General features: G+C 39.5%; 1 protein-coding gene, 1 non-coding gene and 3 pseudogenes across 2 annotated transcripts; 3 read left to right on the plus strand and 2 right to left on the minus strand.

Moving 5' to 3' along the window:
- Positions 1–603: 603 nt before the first annotated feature.
- Positions 604–5364, minus strand: LOC149117024 (uncharacterized; annotated as a pseudogene).
- Positions 5365–11111: 5747 nt separating this feature from the next.
- On the plus strand, positions 11112–12082 carry LOC149117025 (uncharacterized). The gene has a single exon (XM_089282715.1). It carries the CDS (start codon positions 11139–11141, stop codon positions 11787–11789), a length of 651 nt encoding a protein of 216 aa, XP_089138841.1. The 5' UTR covers positions 11112–11138; the 3' UTR covers positions 11790–12082.
- Positions 12083–16494: 4412 nt separating this feature from the next.
- On the plus strand, positions 16495–16567 carry Trnat-ggu (transfer RNA threonine (anticodon GGU)). The gene has a single exon. It is a non-coding gene; the product is annotated as a tRNA-Thr (tRNA).
- A 4175-nt stretch (positions 16568–20742) lies between these two features.
- LOC149117027 (uncharacterized) lies at positions 20743–23575 on the plus strand (annotated as a pseudogene).
- A 228-nt stretch (positions 23576–23803) lies between these two features.
- On the minus strand, positions 23804–25936 carry LOC110040706 (uncharacterized; annotated as a pseudogene).
- Between the last annotated feature and the right edge of the window lie 643 nt (positions 25937–26579).

The following is a 26579-nucleotide window of genomic DNA, read 5'->3' on the forward strand; positions in this document are numbered from 1 at the left end:
GAGGCTGAATTTATATCTGCAAGGGGAGGATTGTGAAAATATGATTAAAAAAAGGCACATAGGGTCCCTAATTTTATAATGAAATTTTCAAGGAAAATTGGGCGTGATATCTCTGTTCAAAAGAATTACGCTAATGAGCTATTGTTTTCTCTTAACGTCAGGTGAAAACATGGTAATATCTGTCTCAACGTACTAATAGTCCAGGCATTTTGTAATCAGACCTGGTACTAATTGCAACAGAAGCTCTCTCATCGTAAACCAGTTAGAAATAACCTATACATTAACATATTAAAAGTCTCTAAAGATTCAAGCGTGGGAAAGCCTCCAAATATGATCAACGTCTAACTCGCTTTCTGCTGCAACATGAAAACCAGGCTATAAACAGGAAGTTGCTGTTTACGGCTGTTTTATTAATATAACTCATGCCTTTCCCTTAAAATTAAGAACATACTCTTAGTACAATGTTTCCTGGACCTTAATCTTAAAATAAACGCCCATAGAAGAACAACTTGTAAAATGCTGAGTTATTTGAAAGTTTACATTTTCCAAGACACGTTTAGCCCTTATCTTCACGCTAGAAATAGAGCCATTCTTGAATTGTAATCTACACATGCTATACAAGTAAGTCTTCCGAATCTTCACTTTCGTAGTCCAGGGCGGTGGTAGAGTCAGTGCACGCGGACCCTTTGCACTGGCCACAGGCTGGAGAGCACTGCATACCATTCTTATGGCAGATGCACCTCATAGTGCAGATGTCAGACAAACAGTTGCATCTGATTAACTGTAGAAGCAAGTCTGGCGCAGGTGGCAGGTCCGTCGCAACAGGAACCAATTAATTGCCAATTACTTTCCATCCCCAGTCCTCGATCAACATCTCTGCATCCTCCCCCTGCCTTTACTTGTAGATAGATGCGCAGGCTGTGGAATCAGGTCGCTGCTGCACTTGGGGGGAGATTCTGTGGCTGTATATGAGAAGTCTTTGTTGCAAGTTTCTCAAACTACCCCTGATACCTGAGAGAGTCAAGACCAACCCCTGGCTTCCCACTGAAAAGTGCCACGAGTACTTTTTCACCTGCAGCAACAACGTCAGATACAGCCGAATGGCAGCTGAACGTGTTACCTTGCTCTCTGAAGCATGGTACATTCTCAAATTTCTTTAGCGCCGTTGCCTTGCCAACTCTATACAGGCGCAAGGTTGTGTCGCAGCCGGTCATGGCATGAAGAAACAGGAGATTCCTGGAAACTTCCCTACCAAGCTGATCTTTGACTTTCTTCATATGCCAAACCCGTGCCCCTCTCATGTTTGCCTTTGGCTCTAGTCTGAAATAGAGATTACAGCCATCTTCAGAAGCATGATAGCACAAGAGGACTAGCAAATCTGTGTTGTCCCCTACAAGAACCGTGGTCTTTGTTTGGGCAGACTCTACAGCAGTTTTCACTATAACTAGATCGGCATCACCATCAGAGTGGTGTGTCACGCAGCCTGCATTCTGTAGAGCCTGACTCAGCATCATGAAAGAGCATTGCTTGTTCTTGGGGTTAGAGAGAAAGTTATCTTTCTTTAGCGTGATGGACATGCTTTCTGTAAAGGTGACAGTGGCAGCAACCTTCCCTGATGCGCACCTCTGCTGTGTCATAGCTTTAGTTGACATTTCGTCATACCTGTCAAATACCACTATCGCTCTTCTGTATTTCCTATGCACATAGCTGCAATACAAGTCGCACACTTCCTTGTAAGTTGGAGAACCTCTCGGCCATGGGACTTGGTGGAGAAGGGCACCTCCATCCAACACATATTGGACATTTCCTTCGGGCTAGGTCTTGGCCTCTGGTGAAAGCTTTGCCCACAGTGCTTCTGCTAGCACTGGTTTTTGTGGTTGTCTAAGCGTTAATGGGAAGTCAAAAAGAGATGTGGGATAACTGCAGAGCTCGTATCAAAATAATTCTGCAAGTTGGGAGTTTTCACAGGCCATGATCAGTCGCTGAAATAAAAGTTGCGGGTCAACTTGTACTTGATCATTGTTAATCTTCACAGAGGACTTCGATGCCATAGTGATTGCCTGGGCACTTCGTTTGAATGTGTAATCCATGGGACTCTTCCCATTCATTGACGACAGGATCTCCCCGACACGTTTGGCGTCATCAGCATTAACACTACTATTGGCATTTACCCCATTCATGATGTTTCTTAGACTGTCACTGTCAGGAGAGAAAGGGTTATGATCAGCCAGAGTACTGATGGTGGTCATTGTGTCTTTCGTGTCTCTTGCCTGTCTTGCCTTGGACATATCTTTGTTTTGCTCGCCCGAATCAAACTGTACTCCCGTCAACTCTTGGATACTGTGGTTGGTTTTGGCGCATGCCGGCATAGATAATAGCCAGATAAGATGTTGCTGCTCCGTTAGGCCCCTTCCTCTTGTCAAGCCTCCGCTCGTCTTCAGACTTCTCATAAGAACCTGCTCGATGATTAGGTCAATCAATAATCCTGCCAAAAACCTATCACTCCTTCTTGCCACGCGAAGACCGGAAGCAAAGTTTCTGTAGACATCCGGATGTTTTGTTTGGAGGTCCGTCATCGACTGTAGGTATAGTTGAGCGCACTTAACGTACAAGTTGTGGCCAGAACCAGCGAGATATGGCAGCATTCTTGTCAATGCCTCGAGGTGGAGTTCCCAATTAGCTGTTCACTCTGCTTTGAGAAAGGAGCGCAATATGTCCACCATTTCTAGGTACTGAATCCAAAGTGCTGCAGTGCGGCTTCTCTCAGCAAGGACGTCTTTCTTTCTGCGTACGCATTCTTGAATCTTGCTCAGAACATCTGCTGTGCTTGCTTCTTCAGCTGAGACTTTCTTTCCTGTCAACTTATCAAACAATGCACGCACCTCTTCAATCTTTGAAATTCCAACCTGCAAGTGGATGTCTTCAGGCGTCGGCTCCAAACGATGCTGGTGGCCTGCAATATTAAATTAAATTGTCTTTATTTTAGCAACGCTTGTCAAAGTAAAAGAATTGACTTTAAACTGATACTTACTGTTATGAGTGCTTTCTGCATGAGGGGATCAGGCGATACTTGACTCGGAAATTTCATCAGCTAATTCAGACGCAACAGTACTCTCATTACCTGAAATGATAAAATGTAAAATAATTTGACATAATTGCTGTCTAATTTGAGTGACATGTAAAAGTGTATCGTGTAAATTTTACCTCGCTGCTCATTCTCATTGTCTCTGTCCACTGTATCTTTGCCGTTCGCGTTGCAAATTATGGAATTTTCCTCAGAAACTACAAAATAAAAAGTAACAAGAAAATAAGAAATGACAATCAAACCAGATACGCTTTATAGACAAAATAAATGGCTATTACCTGTGTGTTGTAAGAGTGGTATGGGTACTTCCAGAGCTTCCGAATGCAGCAGCGCATTCAAAGCGGTGTCCACGATGAGGTGCACACGAACGGCCTGAGTAATTGCTTTTCCAGTCATTATATGGTCTACCGCATTAGATGCACAAGTCAGTTCCAGAACTTCTCATAAACCGGACCTCGCCATCAGATGGCCCATACTTCCAAGAAAGCTCATCTCCACATGAAAAGCACCAAGACGCATGATCACTTTGCGTAAATCGCTGTCAGCTGGTTCAGACTGTATTATGTCAAAGGCCTTTAACCACAGAGGCTGATCAAATGTGATGATGGGATTGGCAATTCCGTGTTCCTTGGCATGCTCAGTTACAAAGTTCGGGTGGAAGAAATACACGTGACATCGTCGCCTTGATATCCATCATCGGAAGGAACATAATTGAAGACTTGCCCGGGTGCCTTCCCTGGTGAACAGATTGCATCATGCCACTCCAAGATGGACGTGGGGTGCCAAACAGTAGAGATACCTTTCACAGGATGTCAAGATTCGAAGTGGGGTCTTCCACATTTACCTGACTGGGTCCACATAGATGAATCTCTACTCTTCCAGTTGTCAAGATTTCTTCTGCAGTAACTTTGCATCGTGGGACATTACAATTGTGTTTAGTACCAGGCACAGCAACTGTGATCATGCCCATACCGCGAGTGTCCTAGAGTTGTGGTCAACATTGTCGGCTGCATACTGAACAAACTCGCCATTAAAAGAGGGTATATTAGTTCCCTGGCTAAGTGCAGCATTCTGGTTGAACATTTGCACTTCTTGGTAAGATGAACAAAACCAGTGGTGATGCAAGGTGTCAGTAAGGAAGCGCGAGGCGAAGTTGTGGTGCAACTGAACTGCAAGCCCGATCTGTAAAGGTGCGATAACGACACGTGGCCGCATAGCTTGAACAATGGCCTGCCCAATTGACGCTACCTTCAATGAATTATTTTTCTCTGAGACGAGAACTCCCAGAAATGCAGAAAGTGAGGCAGGAAGAAAGTGGACATGAGATTTAGCATCGCTGTCTATCGTGGGGTAGTTGCCACTTGAGGTCGCAAGTGATTTGAGGTTGTTTTTTATCAGCCTAGCTGCTGTTTTGATGATGTTCATTTTTTGTTCTTCGATATCCATGTCATCCTTCTGTACGTAAAACTCCTGTAAAATTGCAGCAGCAGTGGTTCAAAAGGTTACAACATTCGGCTTACCGTTAATATCTGTTATCACGATCTTATCTCCAAAATACTCAGGATGTTTGGTTTTCATGTGCTGCCGTCTGTAAGCTTCACTATTTGTGTCACTCAAACATTCCTCCATTTTCTCGACTAGATTGCTCACTGTTATCTGCTCGTTGTCCTTTTCTTCAAGAAACTTTGTAACTAAAAAAGGCCTCGCGTTTTCCTTAATCCTGGGGATGACCAACTTTCCTCTTTTTGACAGCCGGTTGCTTATCCCCTTCAAAAACTTTAGGTAATTTCCTCTTTGTGCGGAAGTTTACACTGCAGGTTTGGTGGTAAACTGCTTCAGCAGCAGGCAAATCATGCACATTTAGAAGCCTTGCTCTTATCGTATCAGACCACTCGTCCCCTCTCTCTGAACAAATTTTCAATATCGTGTCTTTCGTTTGAATTGTCGTAACCCTGAACGCTTCCCCCAGTCTTTTTACTGTTCCCCAAACTCAACTTTGGTACCACGAAAGAAACAGTCAGTTTTGAATGAGAAACACTGTTCTGCTTGGCGAGTTAAAGAGCGATGATTGCTAGTAGTTTCAGACATGAGAATTTTCTTGGCTCCCTTGATGTTACTTGGCAGACAATATTTCGCCAGCAGTTTTGATAAACCTGCTGCCCAGGAACTGTAGAGATGAAATCATTTCGCTCTGTGCTTGCCCAATTTATTTCCGCACTTCCCTTTTCTCTTAGTGTTACGACCTTGGCCTTGCCATCAAAGTTTTTTACAAATAACATACTTTTCTGTCATCCATAGTTGAGAATCTTGTTTTCTGAAATTACAGGCAGATCAGAAAGTGTAAAAGACATCAAGACAACGATAGATGAATAAAGAGCGCTTTTTGCACAAAATAAATCTCAATCCTAGTTACAGCTTTGTGGTACTCGGAAACACTTAGCTTGATTGCATAAATGTGACTTAAATTGGCTTTCTTGAATTTTTGTTAAAGTTTGGTTCTATTCTTGCCACATGGATGGGCAGTGTTCAGAAGAGGTAGTCATTGTAATCAATTTTAGTGGATTTCAAAACTTTATGTGTTTCCATGTGTTGGTACTTTTGTGGTTAGAATAAATCAGAGCCTGAGCTTCAGCCAGTGATGGGTGTTGAATATATACTTCAGTCCAGTCTATGATTGCTTTGACATTTGGGTAGCTCTTGAGGCACTCAGGATGATATGACTTAATCTCTTCCTGTGTTGGCCAGTAAATAAGTGGTGACATCTCCCTTGACAAAAAGGATATCCATGTGGTCACAATTCTATAAAACTGTTGGTTGGGACACTTTCATTCTAAAAGCAAGGTCTCCCACTGTAAGTCCCTGTCTTAGGCAAAGTAAGGTCATGAAAAAATCTCCTTCCACAGAAGTTTTCCTGCCTAGGCCAGGCTTCTTTCTATTTTCTTCCAGCTGGTGATGCTGTAGTGTGTTTGATCCAGAGCCTTTTAGATAATGCAACCGTGCTGCATTGTCTCGCAGTTTATCTGCTAATAGTTTAAACACCTTTGCATTTTGTAATCCATTGTACGGTTGTACTAGGTGGTCAGAGTGTTCAATGTCCTTGATGGTAAACCTTCTACTTTGAATTCTTTTGTTCTCTTCCTGAAGAGTAGTTATGAGAGTTCGAAGCTGCTCCACGTCCTTTTGAAACTTTGTAATTTGATCTCTTAGTTTACTACAGTGAGCTCACTCATCATAAGGCTTCACTGGAAAAGTTGAAAATTTACAGAGTATGTAAATAACATGTAATTAACATGTAAATAATCAAAAAGAGACTGTAAAGAATAATTTACATGATTTTTCCCCTTTTACATGTTTTGGAGGTTTCATGTAAAAAACATGTAAATATTTCAAGTGAAACATGTAAACGATGAAGAAAACACTGTAAATGTTTCAAAGCAAAGGGCTAAGATCATGTAAATAACATGTAAACTGTTCCTGCAAATACTGTAAATAGCCTGTAAATTTCTTGTGATTCAACCTGGGAACCCGTAAATAACATGTAAATTTAATACAGGGAGGTTGCCAAAATACTGTAAATGACATGTAAATAAAAAAGGAGAGGCTGTAAACAACATGTAAATAAGAAAAGGGAGGCTATAAATAACATAGAAAATGAAAACAGGAGTCTGTATATAACATGTAAATCAAAAAAGGAGCCTGTAAATAACATGTAAATCGAAAAAGGGAACCTGTAAATAACGTGTAAATTGAAAAAGGGAGCCCGCAAATAACATGTAAATTGAAAAAGGGAGCCTGTACAATAAATAACTTGTAAATAATAACTTGAAGAAAAATGCATGGAATGGACTGTTTTATTGTAATCAAATCTGTTGACCTTAATTATAATAGTAGAAAATATGCAAATTTATAAAGAAACAGAAATTTATTGCAATCAGTAGACTCCGTAAAATTCAAATAGTTTTTATATGCCACGAATAAGGTTTACAATGTATACATTGCAACAAATAAAACGTGTTGTCTTTTCTTTCTATCCACAACAAGATGACTTAAATGTAACTTTGTGCATGGCCAAAATATTTCAAAATACCATGACTGAACTCCTTTAACCAAATTCAAGCACTTTTCAAGAAGACTACTAAAATTCAAGACCTTTTCAAGATTGTGCGAAACCATGTCATATTCAGCTCTATTTAATTCATAAATAATAAAATGATTAAGAACTATACTGTTGTCAGCTACAACTAGTAAAAATTTTGCAATGTAGGTGTATTACTAAATTAAAATTGTTTACGAATGGATAACTGTCTTAAATATACACTAAATTGACAAAGTCAAATGTAACATAATGATAATACCTTGTCATAAAATGAATGAATAAACTGCTTTTTCTCACTAAGTAATTAATGTAAGATTAAATTAGCCTTAATAATTATTATGAAAAATGTGGGAGGCACGATGGCCTTGTAGTTACATGTAGTGCACTCAACTCCTGATCGAGCGGTCTGGGTTCAAACCCTAGGCAGGTACATTCTGTTGTGTTCTTGGGCAACACACTTTACTCTCAGTGCCTCTCCACCCAGGTGTATAAGTGGGTACCAGCAAATTTAATGGTGGGGTAACCCTGCAATGGACTGGCATCTCATCCAGGGGGAGTAGAAATAGTCCTAGTCGCTTCCTGCTACAGAAAGCAGGATAACCTCCAGCCTGTTGGGCCACATGGCTCATATGTAGACTTTACCTAATTATGAAAATTACTGCAATGTAAGTGTGAAGTACTGATCAACTTTTTTCATAGAGTGAATTGTTCTTTTGAAATAACAGAAGATAGAAAGAAAAAACATTCACCACAAGACAGAGATTGACATTTTAAATTCATCATAAAAACATTCATGCCAAAGGAATACTACATTGCATAACATAAAACAAGGCCTCTGACATCCTTTAGGCTATGTTTACAAAGTCACAGTTTCCTTCTTTTTCCAAAACTGTACGGAATCCAAACAGTGCAAACATTTTGGACCCCTGAAAAAACATTCACTGTAAACAATATTCAGACTGGTGAAGATCCAAACTTTAATTTTTTTGTGATAAAAAACTGTACTGTAAAAAAACCCAAACAATTCATAGGGGCCTGTTGAAATTGAAAGGCCTATCTAGTACCATAGTTCCCATAACACAACATAAGTTAATAAATTATTTTTCTGGTACTACATGCATGTAAACATGGCCTTTGCTCTTTATGATGAAATCTTATAGCTGCTGTATTGAACAATAAGTATCAACCTAGCAATCTAAGATATTTAAATTTAATGCTAATTCACTAACACAGATAGGTGATACTTCAAAGCATTAAAAATAATGTTTAAAGTGCTTGAATTTGTGCCAGAAAGCTGCCAGAGCATATCAAAGTGTTGAAGGTCACCATGTTAGACTGTAATGCACCAGGGGCCCATTTCTCAAAGGTCCCAAAAAGTTTTCACACCCAGAAAGCCATACCAAAATTTGAAATCTTATGTTTGCAGAGCTGTTTTATTCGCCTATTCTCAATATGACCAGAGATTCCCTTCACACAAGATGTTTCAGGCATATACAGCTCTTAGTTTTTAGACACAGCTCTATTACAGATGGCTTTGTGGGCTTGAAAAGTTTCCGGGGCCTTCACGAAATGGGCCTTGGACCCCTTATAGAGTCATAAGTACTATAGAATTCTCAGTTGCTGCTTTTTTCCTGATCAAGCATCAATGCCAAGGAATATGCATGTATTGACCACTCTCAATTTTACTTCATCCTACAAGCAACATAAAACATTTTGTTAAATAAGATAAGTTATGTCTGTGTATGAATCAGCAAATTCTGTGTATGATATCAATCAGCAAATTTTATACTGGAGTTATTATTTTATTTCTTATCATTCCAATTTATACCGTGACCTTTGAAATCGGACTGTAGCCGGTCATGTTGACCAGCCAAAGTAATTTTAGCTTGGTCACGTTCCGTTTCTGACCGGTCAAGATATTTACAAAAAAATCAAGTACACGTAATGTTAGCCTAATTAAACCCACAAATATAATTTGTTTGTTCCAGTCATTGCTAGACCATTTAAAAATTGGCTTAATATTTTTCTGAACGGATTTAACCCCAGTCGCTCAAGTGGCATTCCTAACAATCTTGTACGCATGACAAACAGCAAGCAGATGGTCTTTAGCCGTTAGAACAGATATGCATTGGTGTATGTTTTCGTGAGCGGTCATAACAAAAAAGAGATCAAAACTCTCAGATTAACAGTTGGGGATTTGATTGTTTATTCAAGAATGAACGTGACCATCTCAACATGACATGACTGGTCAACATGAGCAGCGAGTGAAGTTTTTGGCCAGTGAAGTCACCATTCTGGCCAGACATTGCCGTTGACTGGCCATTATTTTGAGCCCTGAATATTCATCAATCAAACAGATCTTATATCTACATCTGTAGCTGCTGTGTGACAAGAACTTTGCATCTCTGATTGGAAGACACTGAATGTCAGAGGGTGCAGAAGAACTAAACTCAAAATCTGTGGCAGTAAATATTCAGTGTTAACTATCTTCTACACTGTAATATTCATGCACAATAAATCAAACTCCTATCAAACAATGTGTAAATAATAAGTCAAGTTATTTGCAGGCACAATTTGATTGTTTCTTACATGCACTTATGCTCTATTGGTGGACAAAGGTACAGATGATGTCATAAACATTTGTTGGTAAATGTAAAGAATCCGATTCTACCGACGTGTTGGCCGACGCGTCGGTCGACAGTCAGTCAACAGTCGACCGACGCATCAGCCACTTTTTAACCTTGTAACGTACAAACTGCGTCGGTGGTGCGTCAGTGGCGTGTCGGTGACTCATTTGAGCCTTTTTGAATTATTGCAAGGCTAAACGTACCTTTTCCAAACTGAACTGACATGCCTTCAATGGAAAACTTTCACTATGATATGAAAATAAGAAGTTTACTTTTGACCGCCATCTTGTTTTTCGTGCTCTTAGAACCCAGTTCCCATTACGACAACTGTTAGAACCCAGTTCTCACTTCAGCAAACACGTTAGCCGACTGTCGGGCAACGCGTCGGCTGACTGTCAAGCGACGCATCGGCGGAGACTTTATCTTTATTTATTAAGCTAAACTTTATTGAGTTGGTCATTGATTTTTTCAAACTTGGTGGCTCCTAAAGGAGCCGTTTTTTTGTTGTTGACAGAGCCCTCTAGGAATAGAAGGCATCCTCCAACGCCAGCGGTAACAGCTTCTTCGCGATGCGAAGTCGTTTCACCAATGGCAACAGATCACCCAGCTGCCTTCGACACTCCTGCTCGATCCTTTTCACTGAAAGTTTCGGGTCTCCCAGCCTCTCCAAGGTGCTTTCGTATGTCACTTCGTTGACAATTCACAGCTCTGCTATGCCGAGGAAGTCTCTGATCGTGCTGCGTGCTGTGCGTGCGAGTCTGTAAGCGTTGTTCAGGCTACATTTCTTTTCGTTCAGGGTTGAGAGCACTGCCTTGTATCGTCAATGGATTTCCGCAAGGTCGTTCCGGTCGACCTTCGCAGCAGCTTCATGATTAGTTCCAGTTGATGGCTCTGAGGAGTTCTGCAAAGTTCGTAGCTGCTGCTCCAGGGCCTTAATACGGTCATCTCTTTCTTTCAACTGCTCTTTGTAGGCGGTGATACGCTGTTCATTCTGCCGGACCAAGTCTGCCATCTCGTCAGCGTCCTGTTGAGCCTGAGCTACCTGCTCCTCCCTCTCTTGGCAACTGTCTTCGAGCTCGTCGAATTGGGCCTTCAGATCTTGGTAGGCCTTGCCAAGTTGTTGATTTTTCTGCTGCAGCTGTCGACAAATGGATCTGTAGTTAGGCTCAGCTTCTGGAGACCCTGGGGCTGCGGCTACCTGCGGCTGCTCCTTTTCTGCTGCCCTCCTTCCCCTCTTGGTCTTCTGTTTTTTCGCTGGTGGCTGCTCACAGTCACATTTGCGACTGTCGCCACTACAAGAACCGCACATCACTAAACAGTGGATTCTTGTATGACCTGGCTGCATCTGATGTTCCTCAGGGCTATGCAGATTTCGGGAAGCAAAATCGCTCGACTTACCAGCCTTTCAAAGCCTACTGTGATCTGTGCACTGAGTGAGCTGAGAACAATCTGTTGCAACAAAGTCCTGAATGCTGGAATTAAGCTTGGAGGTTTAGGGAAGACCGTGGAAATAGACGAGTCAAAGTTTGGTGCCAAGAGAAAGTATAAGAGAGGGAGAGTCTCGGAAGGTCCGTGGGTGTTTGGAGTAGTGGAGCGAGGATCGCAGAAAGTGCTGCTCTTCCGTGTTCCCGACCAAACTAGAGAGACACTTGTTCATCGTCTCATCACTACACATATCCGACCGGGAACTGTCATCTACTCAGATCAATTCACTCCGTACATACCACTCAACCAGCTAGGATACATCCATCTATCAGTGAATCACTCCAAAAACTTTGTTGACCCCGACAGTGGTGCACACACCAATACCATCGAAGGCGTGTGGGCTTTGGTCAAGAAGAAGTTGAAGTGGATGTGTGGTACCCTGTATGAATACATACCCAGCTACTTGGATGAGTTCACCTGGTTCCAGAAGTTCGGGAAAGACCGAGCATTTGAGCAGTTGCTGGAAGACATCGCTGAACAGTTTCCACTGCAGTAAAATTGCAATTAAAAATGGCTCCTTTAGGAGCCACCACATATTAAAAAGTCAATGATCAATAAAGAGTATAAACTTCCGAATGAACGAAAAATAAACATGTCGGTGAGATCAATATGTCGGCCGACTTGCTAATAAACTCCCTTTGGTAACCGACCCTGGACAAAACATCGAGAAGACCTCGGTACTAGTGTTTCATTTTAAAAATGGCGGCTATTTAGCTATCACGTTTTCATCCTTTCTTATGAAGTTGTTCTTGCTTCCAACTGAAAGAGATAACAAAATAATAGTTAAAAGGGGAAAATATTTCGACCAATGCGTCGGTAGAGTGTTGGCCGACGCGTTGGTAGTGTGTCGGCCAACACATCGACAATTTGCCGACCAACGCGTTGGTAGTGTGTCGGTGATATGTTGGTGGTGTGTCGACCAACGTGTCGGCCGACGCATCAGTGACATCGCATTCTTTACCTTTACCCCTTTGTTTTTGTTTCTTTGTTATGTATTGCAAAGCAGATAGATTCCATGTTGCAGTGCATCTGTTCAGCAATAGATCACAAAAGACATCAAAATGTGGTAAGAACATCAGTGACAGACTCTGCTGAAAAATTAACAGATTCTGTGACACACTCTGGTAATGGCTTATGTGAATATTTTTTGTTTTCATCACGTTTCGATGTTATCTGTGATCTACTCAAGGCAGGAAAAAACCCAGATCTGATTTCCTCAGCTAAGTAAATTTTACTCTTGAGCAAGTGAAAATAGAAGTTCAGTGGCCTGGTGGGCAAGTGAAATTACAATGTAGCCTCAGTAGTCTTGTGAGTCTGGCTAAAAATGCCAGCTTGATAAATGATAATTTCCATTCATTCCATTTCAAAACTTAAGACCTAAAGATTAGTTAATTATTAGGTTGAAAGCAAGAATTATTTAGGAATCCGAGTGTACTTTATTTGCAATTGTCCTCTGATTTCCTTACTGGCCACCACATTGGCAACTAGTATTTAAGTGGGGGCAAGTGAAAACTGAAATTGACTGGCCCACTGGGCAAGTGACTTACAATTTTTTTCCTGCCCTGCTACTACTGAACAGATGCATGGCACATGAAACCTACAGGTATTTGGTAAGACCCCAATTTCATACAAGTAAAATGTACAGCTGTAACAGGGCTCTAAAGTGCTGTCTGGTCATCCCAGCATAAGGCAATTGATTGAAATCGATCCATAAATTGATATAAATCAATAAATTGAAATTAATGTTAGTGTTGTCAGTGTCATCAATCAATTGAAAGAAATTCATACTCACATGCTAGAGAATTTTCAAGTTATCAATTTGATTTTACCAGATTTATCAGTTGTTAGAGAATCAACAGAAAGTTGGTCTCTCTTTGTTAGTTCACATAAACTGTAGAAAAACTGTGCCCCTCAACACAATGTTTGATTGTAACTTTTTTATGTAGATTTCAAAGGCACTACCAAAGACTCCCAAAACATAGTCCCCGATACATGTATGCCAGCAAAATATTCTGTTTACAAGATACAATGTTATGTTCTTATGCAATTGTATTCGTGATTTCATATTTCACTTCATATCTTTTGTTCATTTCTTTCTTATTAAATGTTGCTTAAAAGATAAGCTAGTATCAGCAAAATCGATAATGCTTATTGAAAATTTGATCACAATCGATGACTCATGACGAATCCTTTTATTGATTTCTGATATCATTGACTAATTTCTATTGATTGGTATCAAATAATCGATTGACTATACTGTGTTGTCCAAGACAAGTAGATTTTCCTGCCTGGGTAAGTTACTCTTCCTTTTTTTCAAGTCCTGTGTAGTTTTCATGACAGTTTAAGGTACATGTATACCTCTTTATAGAATATCTTAGTTTTTTTGTGTGTGTGTGAAAGAAAATTCCACAACATTTAACTTACTATCAGTACCAGTGGGTGCAATGTCCATGTACAGTTGTGTATAACAGCATATTGTAACTTGCATGTAGGTACAACATTACTGTATACACTTGAGTAACTTCAGAATACTTACACTAGCATAAGAGAAATTTCTCTGCTGAAGATGGCACATTACATTTTAGCTTACTAGCATTCACATCAGAGGGCAACATAACCTTACAAGAGCATGCATCAGAACAAATCATAAGGTGCATATAAGCCAATAGCAAATGTCGCATGCTCTTATTCAGTTATCGAGAACGGATAATAACAGATAATAAAGCTGTTTATGCACGGCAGGTAAACATCACCAAAGTCGATTCCACAAGCAATCTAACTTCTCCTTGATAATGACATATTCACAACCAAAGGCAAAACGAAATGTATCTTGACGTTACTTTACTCTACTCGTTCAATTTATACAAAAATTGCTTACCTGTTGTTGTTGTTGCCAGTAATCGCTATCTTCAGCTTCTGGGTAACGGAAAACTTTGTCTTGAAACTGTGCACGGTGACAAAGTGAGGGTAAAGTGGATTTTGTCCCGCTAAAACAGTGCTCGAGTTCGACGCAAGTTCCAACAAACTGCCCAAAATGGCGGGAGAACCAAGAGAACATGGTACCTAACATGAAGACCGCTGATTCCCGCTTGTTGGAGATCGGGCACTCACAAGGCTGCTATGCTCTTATGAAGGGACTGGGATAACAGTGATGGCAATGAGAGCACAAAACAGTAGAAATCACCAAAAAAACAAAATTGTGAACATGCAAGGGCAGACTTAGTTGTATTAATCCTACTTGCAGAATGTTCATGTTTCAGAATATTTAACGCTCTAAATCGATGATATTTCGTTCATTCTCAACGGTTCAGGAGCACAATTGTGACCTCGAACTTTTGTGATATGAGAAATTTAACGTCTGTTGTTTCTGGATTGATAAAAATGTCATTTTGGATACCGAAAAAAGTCAGCTATCATTTTCGGAAAGACGATAAGACCTAATGTTTTCGGGAAATGGACAAAAAAGCCCAAATAAGTTCAAGAATACTCAAGTTCCTCTAGAATAACCCAACAGATAAATTTTTTTAGCGCAACCTAAAATTAACCTACAGAGCTTTGAAAGTACTCCAGATAGCCTAAAACACGGTTTAAAGGCATTTTAGAGAAAATGGTCGTTGGGTACTCCTGATGGTTCCCTACCTAACCTAACTCCGCATCAGTTCAAAACTTAGTCACCAGGGCTCTTTCCTTCTCTTAAATTTATATATTTTTTTTTCTAAGAGTCTCCATTTTACATTAACATGGTCTTTACAGTTTTTCGAAAAGCCCCCATTATCTCATTTAAATTGTTTTCACAGCCTTTGCAAGGTCCCCCTTTTAAATTCACATGTTTTTAACAGGCTATTTACAGCCCCCCACCGCACCCGTGCAACTTCTAGGTTTTCCATTTACATGGTTTTTACATGTTTCTTATGGGCTCCCTTTCATTTACATTGTTTTTACATGTTTCTCACAGGCCCCCTTTTTTCATTTACATGGTTTTTACATGTTTCTCACAGGCCCCCTTTATTCATTTACATGGTTTTTACATGTTTCTTACAGGCCCCCTTTTTTCATTTACATGGTTTTTACATGTTTCTTACAGGCCCCCTTTTTTCGTTTACATGGTTTTTACAGGGTTACAAACATAACATTTCCGGACTTTTTACAGCATTCGGTTGAATTATTTACACGTTTCCCACATGGCTTAGCAAAGCAATTTACATGTTTTTTACAAAGGCAGATACTGTGAAATTGCGTAAAATATTTTACAGGTTTTTACATGTTCTTCAAATGATCATTGTCGAGAAAGACAATGTAAATCACTATTAACAGAACATTTACATACTGTACTAAAAGGTGTAAATTTCCTGTAATTTTATTTTACAAAACCCTAACATGTAAATTGTAATTTACAGAGTGTAAATCCAGTTTTACATACTGTAAATTAAAATTGACATGTCCATGGAAATTTTCAACTTTTCCAGTGCTTTGGAATGGACCAAGCACACCCACTTGTTCTTTCATTCAGGTCCTGATAGCAATGATCCAAAAGAGGGTCTACATTTTTCTGCCTCTTTGTAGCATCTTGGACACATTCATCCAAGGCTAAAATTTCACTTTTTTTGCTGTAATTTACTGAAGACAAAGACAAACTTTCACTGAAACCTTGGAAATCTGTCCGTGGCTCCTTATTTTTCTTATCTGGGGATTCTGAACTTCATTTCTTTCTCCAGATGTCATACACTTCAAGGGTGCCCAGCTCTTTTTCTTTTTGCATGGAATTTCATTTCGAGCTGTCGGAGGTTTTTTTTTGTTGAACTTTCATTTGACAAATATCCCTTGAGATATAAATTTGGAAGTGGATACTGTTTTGTAGGTTTGCCAGCACTGAAGTGGTTGGAGCAAACCTTGGTAAATTTGGTGACTTTGAGGTCTTTCCTGTTGATGAGCTGTGACCATTTATTGTACAATTTGGAATTAGAGCAGCAATAAAAGTGTATTCTTCTCTTCTCTGCCTTATATATGTACCTATGGAAAGCAAAGACATTGTACGAAAACAATTTATCATTAAATTGAAACTTGTGGAAGAACCGAAAACCATCACTGGAGTACTTACCTGTCCAGATATCTTCGATCGTTGTTACATCCATAAACCGCACAACGGTCCTTTTTTCCTGGGAAGATATGAACTCAATTAATTGACCTCGTTCCCAATGTGTGGCTTCATAGCTCAGTTGGTAGAGCATCACACCGGTATTGTGGAGGTCACGGGTTCGAATCCCGTTGAAGCCCTGATTTTTTTCAGGCTTCTTCTTTCCAGTTGCTTAAATTGGAAAATTTACTGCGATGATCATACTTCACTTTCATCTACTACCGCAGTTCAAATATGAATTATTTCATATATACTTTACATCGTCCTTTTTTCCTGTCTTGATAAAATATTGGACAAGTATATAAATATGATACCGTAAAGTGGAAATTAACTATAAGAAATCTTTGAAAATTTGCAGAAACCAGAGTCGACAAAGCTTTGTTTACATTAGAACTGAACTCAAATTTACCACGAATCAAGCTGTTTGCACCCTGAGTGACTATGTGAATGTAATATTTTCCTGACAACACCTAGGCGCCCTCAAATATGGCTGATATTGTGAATAAGGGCTATTCACAACACTGAAAAACAGAAATAAAAATTAAGAGGAGAATACAATTTCTGCTCTCAGATGTGCTGTCTGGCTGTGTCTGATCCTGTCTGCTTGATTCAACATCGCTTTTGAGCTGTGCCAATTGAAACTGTGTCTCAGCAATTTTTAACTGCATGGCCAGATTTTCCTTACGTAGAACCTCCAAATGAATCTGGTTTTCCACAGAAGTGGACGGATCCTCTGCGGGCGGTGAAGCTTTCTTGCTCAATTTCTTTTTCGGTTTAGCACCAGTATTCTGGGGAATGGAAGCTGGCTCTTCCAACAGGGCTGACAGATTTTCAATGTCCTCTGGAAAAAGGAAGGAAGAGGACTTTTGGCTGGATGATCATGTAGATTTGGCAGCCATGGCTTGAGGACGCGGTGATTTGAAAAGAACAAATGGAGAGCTAAACTCAGAGATGCTAAAACTAGTGAGGAGAAACCACAACTGACCTTTGAGACGATGCTGAACTCGAACTGAACTATGACTGAGGAGAAACCTGACTCGACTGTGAAAAGACATGAACCACACTAGGGGGTGTGTCACAAATTAAGCGTTTTGACAAAGCCAAAACCACCACATCGCTTTTCCTTCAAATGTTGTTCATATCTATAATTTGCTAATACATAAGCTGAAATAGAAAATTAAAAGAACAATTTCAGTATTTGAAAAAGGCAAACTTGAAGATTTCTCTTAGGAGGAAAAGCCAGCTTGTTGTTTCATGTAGTCTTGACTGATCCCTGCTGCTAGGGTTTGGTGTTATCTTTTGCTGTTTCATCTCGAATCTGATTGGTCACGAAACAAATATTCCAGAAAGTTTCTCTGGTGTTCACGGTTTTACGGGAAAGACTAAATCATATTGACCCTTTCCATCAAGTAATATGAATATACAAGCTTGACTTCCACGACTGACATGGTTTACAGTACAGCTCATGAACATACTTTAGAATGTTACATGTGCAAAAAGCTCGACGCAACGTTTTCACAACCTGTGTTTACCATGCAGAAACATTCAGGCGGAGCTGTCAAAACTTGACATGTTCACACTCTAAACATTAATTGGTTCAATTAAAAAACACGACAGTTTGTCTAGACAAACTTGAATGTTTTATGTGTGTGTAAGACGGCCAAAACGGTCGACGTAGTTACGACAGATACGAGTGTACGATTTACGAGTTTATTGACAAAAATAGCGGAGACAATAACAAAATAAACAGGAATGAGTAACACTGAAATACAATAAACAAGCTAAAATAAGCCTGATGCTAATGAAGAGTAAAACAAAACAAAATAAGCTAACTTAGCTAGGAAATAACAAAGTAATTTGGTGTAAATAACAAGACAATTTCAATAGGAAGATTGCATGACAAAAATAAAGAAACAGGAAACTGTGTGACAAAAACTGTCAACAGTTGTTGAGTATTACATGAAATGCAGAACTAAAAGGTTCAAGTTACAGGATTACACAATAGTGCTAAGCTGTGTACAAGCTAGTCACACAAGTAATTACAGTGATAAAAACAGGCTACAAAACGTATAAAGGAACAGAAATGAATTTGGATTTGTGCAAATAATCACAAGTAATCAACAAGGATATGTGGTAAATGAAAAATACAATATTTACTTACAAAAACTATAAAACAAAGGAACAGAGATAAAGCTACATGCTGTGCTGATTAAAGGTCAAGAAAACTAAGGATAATACTACACAAAAACACAAAACTAGTAAAGGCAACTACATAGCGACTGCTAATTGAAACTTATGGGTGGCCGTCACCACCAAAAATACAAGATTATTAAACGGCACAGACAAAACATAAATGGTTTAGTGATGGTTTGCGAAATGGAATAAATGATTGACAAATGATACTGTCTAAATACAAATAGATAGGTGTTCTTGTGTTAAACGGTCTACTAAAACAGTAAGTGATTTAGATAATTTAGAAATGGTTCAGTCACCGATATCAAAATGGAACAAACTAGTAAGAATCAGTTTATTTAAATGAGAATCCATCTGACTACGATACGTGGAGTGATCAGGTCTGACAACAAATGGTCATGTGTTCTGTTTCAAAATGGTGTAATTAATGGTGGGACGGTTGAGGTAATCGACAAATCATTTAATTCACCAAGAAATGGTTCAACTCACTGACCAATGGTTTAGTGTAGTGCCAACTGATTTAATGCAGACACAAACAGTGCAGTACGAAGTCAAATCATTTGTGCCAGTAACAAATAGCTTAACTTAATGTTGAGCTGTTCAGTCATAGAAGGAATGGTCCGGTGTAATTAGAAATGATTGAACGAAATTAAAAGTGATCTAGCGTGGCACGAAACGAAACAACCTTCTTTGCACGCTGAACCGCAAAAAATACAACAGTGAAGTGGACAAGTCAAGATTGAAATGGTTCAGTCAATGTGGGGTCTGATGTAATACCATCATATTTGGCCCCAAATAAGCAGAGTGAATGACCGTGACACGGGTCACACCAACTCAGCGAGCTTGGCGGACAACTTCGGTAAGTTTGCTTCGTTTTATTTCATTTTGCAATGCATTTCTGTCCAGAAGATATGTCTTTGAGAGTGCCAGAGGGAACCTAGAAGTTATGGCAATATTTATGAGATCGGATAGGATATTATATCGGGGTCAAAGAAGGTTAAAGTTACGAGCCTGAACTCAAAGGAAATGTTTACTCACCGTCATTCTTTGTCTTGTTTCAGATTTCATTTCTTTGGACTATTTTCCACTATGGTACGGATTTTGCTCTATATTTTAACGCTATGTTTTAAATTAACAATGTTGATTGCATAGATATATGCTCAGGCAATTCAATCACATCAAAACGATTGTCGTCAGAAATAGTGTAACAAACAACTGAGCCGCTTATTCACCTCTTTGCTGATCTTTATCTGAAATATGTGGTACTTGGCAATGCTTTGAATGAAAACTTTATTCACTTTACTCTGAAAGTTGATTGTCGTTAAGATACCGTGGTTCCTGGTCAGTCGCTTTATAGGAAAATACTAGTCCATTTTGAGGGGGTCGGGATGTACATTTTTTTCGTACACTGCTAATTGTCGCGCATGTGTTTTTCTTTTATCATTTTCTAGGATATTTCTTGACACTATTTTTCTTTGCCTGAAATTTTTCTCTTGCTAATTCCGGCTATGAATTTCTTATTTTACGATGACTGCAGAAATTCTTGCGCGCTAATTGGCTAATTTTTATCGTCAATAAGTGGACAGACACTAGAATTTATGATTTATAATTTATTGACAGTTCGTTATCAGTTTTTCATGCGTCTGTCCTGTTATTGATCATGAATTTTGTCATAACATTGTCAAACTAGCTGTGGATACAAGAGGCAATAGCTGAGTTGATCCGCAGACTACTTTGACAATGTTATGAGGAAATTCAATGTCAATAACAGGACATGCATGAAAAAACGAACGTCAATTGTTAACTTTGTAATCCTGTATAGGAGAAAAGATGGCGGCTGTACATTCCGTCAAGTACAATGAAAGCCATATTTTCGCAGTATTTTCCCTTTGCTAACCAGATTGTGTATTCTAAGTTTGAAGGTTTTGGAACGTTTCCGTGACTTTTTATGAGCGCTGTTTAACTTTCCATGCGCTAACAATTATGGGGAAATGTACCAGTCGCCATCTTTTTACCTACGGCGGATTGCTCAACCCCCTCCCCTGTCATCCCCTCCCATACTTGCAAAATAAATATGAACTGCATCACAATTCATGCTATAAAGAAAACCATAGAGAACGCGGTAGGATAACGCTTGGTCAGGGAGGAAAGAGAATTTTAAAGCCATCAACTCCTTTTGATTTTCTTCATTGAAATTTCACCTATACTCTAATCTTAACACTCAGAATAATGGGATGGATTTCCAACAACAACTCGCGTCAGAGCTGAAGGCAATTATTGAAGATCTCGAAAGAGGAGATCGGGGTAGTGGGTCAGAGCCAACTGCTATGAGACTTGAGACTCTCATTGAAACTGCGCTTCTCAATGGGGATATTTCCTTAGAATCTGTGGACTTGATGAATCAGGCTCGTCAACAGTTAACGACGGCTTCGTATGGGGAAACATCATCATTCACATCGTATCAAGCACCCATTCAGAGTTGAGAAGGACGTGGGAGACCTAAATTTGTGATTCCTGAGCAACAGCTCGTGTTTTTTAAAGGTAATTCCAAAATGAACAAAATAAAAAAAGTTATGTTTTCTACAGTCCATTTATGTTACACGCAATGACAAAGACCATGAAGTTAATTTTCTACAGAAAATCATTTCAGCCATCAAGAGATAGCTGCGATGCTAGGTGTGAGCAAGCGTACAGTTGAAAACAGGATTGCGGAGTATGAACTTGCCAACCGGTCCCGCGACAGTGATATCGACGATGACATGCTGGACTCCTTTGTTTAAAATATCATGGTTAACTTACCTAGGTCTGGTAAGCCTTGTAAAAATATAATGCATAATTATTTACAATATAAATCGAATGGCAGATTACTAGCCATGCGCAACATATTTAAATACAGAAATATTTTATATTATTTTATCTTATTCAGATAAAGCAATGTAAAATGTAATCCCCATCAAGTACAGGGCCTGTAAATCCCACGGAAAGGGTAAAAATAGGACACACCGTAAGAGAACATCGTCCTATGTCTCTTCATCGTGCCGTTATCCAATTTTTAAATTGTAATTTCCTGAAAATTTTCCTCAAAAGGATCACGTCCTTTGTTGGTTACAGTTTCTCTTCTGTGCATTCTACTTTACCACTTCCGTTAATGACAAATACTTAGCTAGGTATAATTTACTTTTGAATCTACAGGGTTGAAAACTATAGAGGGCTATCTACATTCACAAGGAATACGTGTGCAGAGGGCGAGACTAAGAAGCGCTGTCAAGAGAGTAGACCCTGTCGGTCGGCACGAGCCATTAGACCCATTAGAAGACGGGTTTATAATGTCCGTTCCCCTCTTGCCCTGTGGCATATGGACGGAAATCATAAACTAATACGGTACCTATTCTTCGTCTAAATAATTGACTTCTATTATGCGGCTCATGCTGCCATAAAACAAGTATTTCATGTGCTGCAAGATGACTTCCCGTAATTTCAATGTTAGCAGCCGGAAGTAGCTAGGCTCTTGCTTCCTCTGCATATTGATCATTTGTATTTCACCAATTGAACGGCACCTTGGATTCCATTACTATTCTGTATTAATTTGCATGCTAGGTGGCGATTTGTGGTTCATGGCTGCATAGATGGTTACAGTCGCACGGTCGTATACTTGAGATGTAACACAGACAACACGTCAGCCACAGTTGTGAAACTATTTGAAGAAGCAGTATTCAAATGGGGGCTACCCTCACGAGTAAGAGGCGATATGGGTGTTGAAAACAGAGATGTAGCTTATTACATGCTGAATCGCAGTGCAAGAGGACCTGGCAGAGGAAGTTATATAATGGGAAGAAGTGTCCACAATGCCCGCATCGAACGACTTTGGAGGGATGTGTTTCAAACAGTACTTTCAGTCTTTTAAGATCTCTTCGTTTTTCTTGAAAGCTGGGGATATCTCGATCTGGACAATGAGGAGCATTTATTTTGCCTTCAGTATGTATACAATCCAGTTATCAACAACTGCCTCAATAATTTCAGTCTCTCTTGGAACAATCACAAGATACGCACCGCAGGTCACAAGAGCCCCCTGCAGCTCTTTATTTTGGGGATGCAACAAATAGGGGGTGAAGGCGGCACATTAGCATCGGAATACTTTGAAATCTTGGATGAGGTTAGCACTACGGGGAAATCTTTTTTTTTTTAAACATGACATCGACAAATCTGGGTGGTACTCTAAATCCAGTTTGCGTGAAGAAATATACTGCATGGCCAAAAATTATTTTCATTTCTCATTGGCATTAACGAATTATTTTTCAGTTATTAAGAATAACTGAAATAAAAAGTTGAAAGCTGTAAATACTTTAAGTCTTGGTGGACTAGCACATATGGTTTTTAGGTTCCTTTCTAGTCTTTGCCACAGGCGTTATTTTTGATATTTAGTGAAAATGGATGAAATAAAATTAGCAAAAAACGCGCTGAGTGCATTGTTGGGATATACAAGCATGCGGGAATGTCTAAGAACATGAAAGAGAGAAGTGCTTCGTGCTTCGCGCAAGTGCATTCCCTCAACAATACACTTGGAGCATTTTAATATTACTTTAATAATGCATGTGAAGTAGGGCACGTGCTCTATTGGAGATATAATGCATTTTACCAATCGTGGCACGCTGAACTCTTCGAACATTTTGCAAAATGATTTAAACGCACTTATCTTGGTAAATGTTACTAACTCAGTAAACAAACATCACGCAAATCTTTTTCAGAGCGATGTTTCCACGTATGGAGTAGACCCTTTGGGGACACTTCCGGAGGAAAGTGAAGAGGAAGGTGTTGTCCCTCAAACTGTGTGTCCACTGGACTCCAATTCCTTGCTAAGTTTTAAAGAGAGAATGTCAGGCGTTCAGGGAGAAGACAACTGGGATATAGCACCCTATCTTCAAGCGATAGACATTATTAATCAGCTTAAAACCTAAGCAAGCAGTTACCATGCCGTTTTATCGTATGGACACAAAGCCAGTTATTTGTATCGTTTCATGTTATCTTTATTGATTTCTCTATTGCTGTTATTAATGGACCGCAAACAGGTCACTTAAGTGTAAGCAGCAAACCGCACTGAAAGGTCAACAAGGACCATGTTACCGACAATTTTCTGATAATGGATTGCACTTGCGTGGGTCCATTAAGTACCATTTACACAAGAATTAAATGCTACCCAAAAAGTCGGAATTAAATGCATAATCAAAGAACTCAACTTTTCTCGGGATTTTGGGGCACCTTGTCTCCAACAGGCAAAGTGAGCTTGTTTGTGCACGTGTTACTTGTTGGCAGGCATGATATCGCATAAGGAGTGAAGACAATATGGGGATTTATTCCATATCCCAATACAGGTTCTGCTTCACTGCCAGTTACAAACTTCATCACTTTTCCCAATGTAACAGATCCTCTTCTTCCAGCTGTAATGCAAATTAAAGTGTTTTAGACCTTTGTTATGATTTCATTTGCCACAAATCCTTAAGCCCACTTGTATACAGGTACAATACAGTTTATTACGCATCCTCTTTCTACCATCAGGACCATACCCTCGGGTGCTCTCTTGTCTGAGACCTGTTTCCTGGGCATTAATAAAGAAAAAATGGATTAACTGTCTATGAACAAGAGGTCCATTGTCGGTTTTATCGAAGTATTAAATTTTCTCGTGAACGCTCTGGTTTATTTCATAATTTCATGCCTATTACCTGGCAAGGCACCCATGTTGATGGTCAATACAATCCTTTTTTTTCGAGATATTTGCATAAATATAAAGTTTAATTCCCAGAGGACCACCAACATGACCGCCACGACGTCACATGCAAACCAAAAATATCAAGGTCTGGGAGTTATATAGTGAGTATAATAAGCGATTATTATTTTCACACTCTGCCATTTACATGTGACATCGTCTACTTACCAGAAACTTCCTTTAGATAATTTATGAAGGTTCTGTATACTTTCTCTTCCTCTGCCCGGCTGTTACTGCCTTCTACAGAGAAACGTGCATGAAGCAGTTTGACAACACGGGGGTACATCAAAGGCCGCACTGCAGTTTTCCTCAGCAGAAATATGAGGCATGGTTTTCTATTGACCAGCTTTAACCAAGTGGAAATTATGCGTTACCGAGTTTACATATACAGCTGATCAAACTAAAAAAACTTCTATATTTTGAAGGAAAGCTAAAATCATGATATCAAACTTCCCAAGAAGTTGACATGTGTACGTAACAAATTTTCTGGAGGTCTTTGTCCTTGAGTTAGCGCAAATCTTTGTAGCTACAGTAGTGAATGAGCTTGTCAACCTTACAACCTACCACATAAAGAAATACCCTTCGTTGACGTTTAATACGTCGTGACAATTTGTTATGAATATATGTACATAACAATGTTGAGTTTTATAAGGTTAAATATATGTACCTCAATTAGGCCAAATTTTGCCAGTCCTGATTGGAACTGTCTTTCCGACTCTCTTAGCGAAGCGTACTGTCCGTTAAGAAGCGTTTGGAGCTGTTCCTCTTTTAGAAAACAGGGCAACGGTCCACCCTGTAGCATACTGAACCCTGGAAGTGAAGAGAACATTCAGTCAACACTTATGTGGTTTTGATATGTTTTTAGTAATTTAACTGATGAACAATCATGGGACAAAATGCGAAAAATAAGGCTTAGTTAATGGTTTCTTTATTCCATTGGCAGCTGCGACTTGAAAATTTATCTACTTTTGTAGTTTGACACTTTTAGATCTTTCAGTTCCCCAGCTCATATATATTTGTAGCCTGAGACATTGAATACAACTCAAAAAATATGCAAATACTAGTAAAAAATCATACATGTCATAGTCATTCGTATTTACCGAATATTGGACCAGCTCCATAATAATAGTGCTGTCTTAAGGGTGCCACATCGTTCGTCAGTTCGTACTCTCCATCTTGACTTCCGGATTCTTGGAAGAGTTGTTCACGAACTTCTCTTGTGACAGCCCCCAAAAATTCTTTGCGAGGTCCTCCGTAATTGGCAGCCTCCTCGCCAATAAATGTCACTTCTAACGGGAAACTGATATCCTCTATGGGAGGCTCTGTGACAAGTTCCGCCATAGCATATTTGTAAATATTCATTTGTGACACGAAGATCTCAATTGTCTTTCCTTCGCACGGGGTGTCTTCCCTTTCAAGATCGAGAGGTCTTCCTCTGACAAAATAGGCCCTGTACTCTTTGAGTACTGTCACCGGTTTGCTGCAGGTGGACCTTATTTGTGAAATAATACACATGTAGTTAATCTCAAGATCACGCAATAGCTTTATTAATACGGTTCCCAGTGTTCCTGTGCTTATACCACAAATCTCTTGCAACAAGTACTTCAATAGGATCACTTTTCATTGAGTGATCTCCACACCAAACCGAAAGGATTCCTCTTTACCTTTGAGTTTTGTCTATCTATTTCATATGTCCCGCACCAAAAATTACCGGTTCTAACTGTTGTCCTCCCTGTATCCCTGTCCTCAGTTTCTGTGTATAACTGGGACTAGATGTGATCTCTCTATATTAAGGAACACTTTTTTTGTTTAATTTAACTGCTATCCTAACCTTAACACCACACGCATTCTCCTACACGTTTTGGCTTTGGACCGTCTGTACCCATATCAGACTACATGGTGTTACTCTAGTGAACTGTTTCTATCACCTTCGGCACTGCCCACGTGTACATGAAAAAAATATTTCATAGAAACAGTAAGGAGGAACTCCCTTTACAACATCACGCGGTCTGAAATGACCAACCATAAATATTGCCTCCTAACAGCCCCTCTAAAGGAAAAGAGGCAACTCTAAGTCAACATCCCATGATTCCATGTATTTGCTCTTAAATTGATGCTAGAGTCTCCTCGAGCACCTTCCTTCTATGTTGTTCGAATGGCATTTCCTCTCTGTTAAAGATAATGAAAATTCTCTGATA

This window comes from Orbicella faveolata, unplaced genomic scaffold (assembly GCF_042242905.1).
Source record: "Orbicella faveolata isolate gen_17 unplaced genomic scaffold, um_ofav_v1 contig_12, whole genome shotgun sequence".
Lineage (NCBI taxonomy): Eukaryota > Metazoa > Cnidaria > Anthozoa > Scleractinia > Merulinidae > Orbicella > Orbicella faveolata.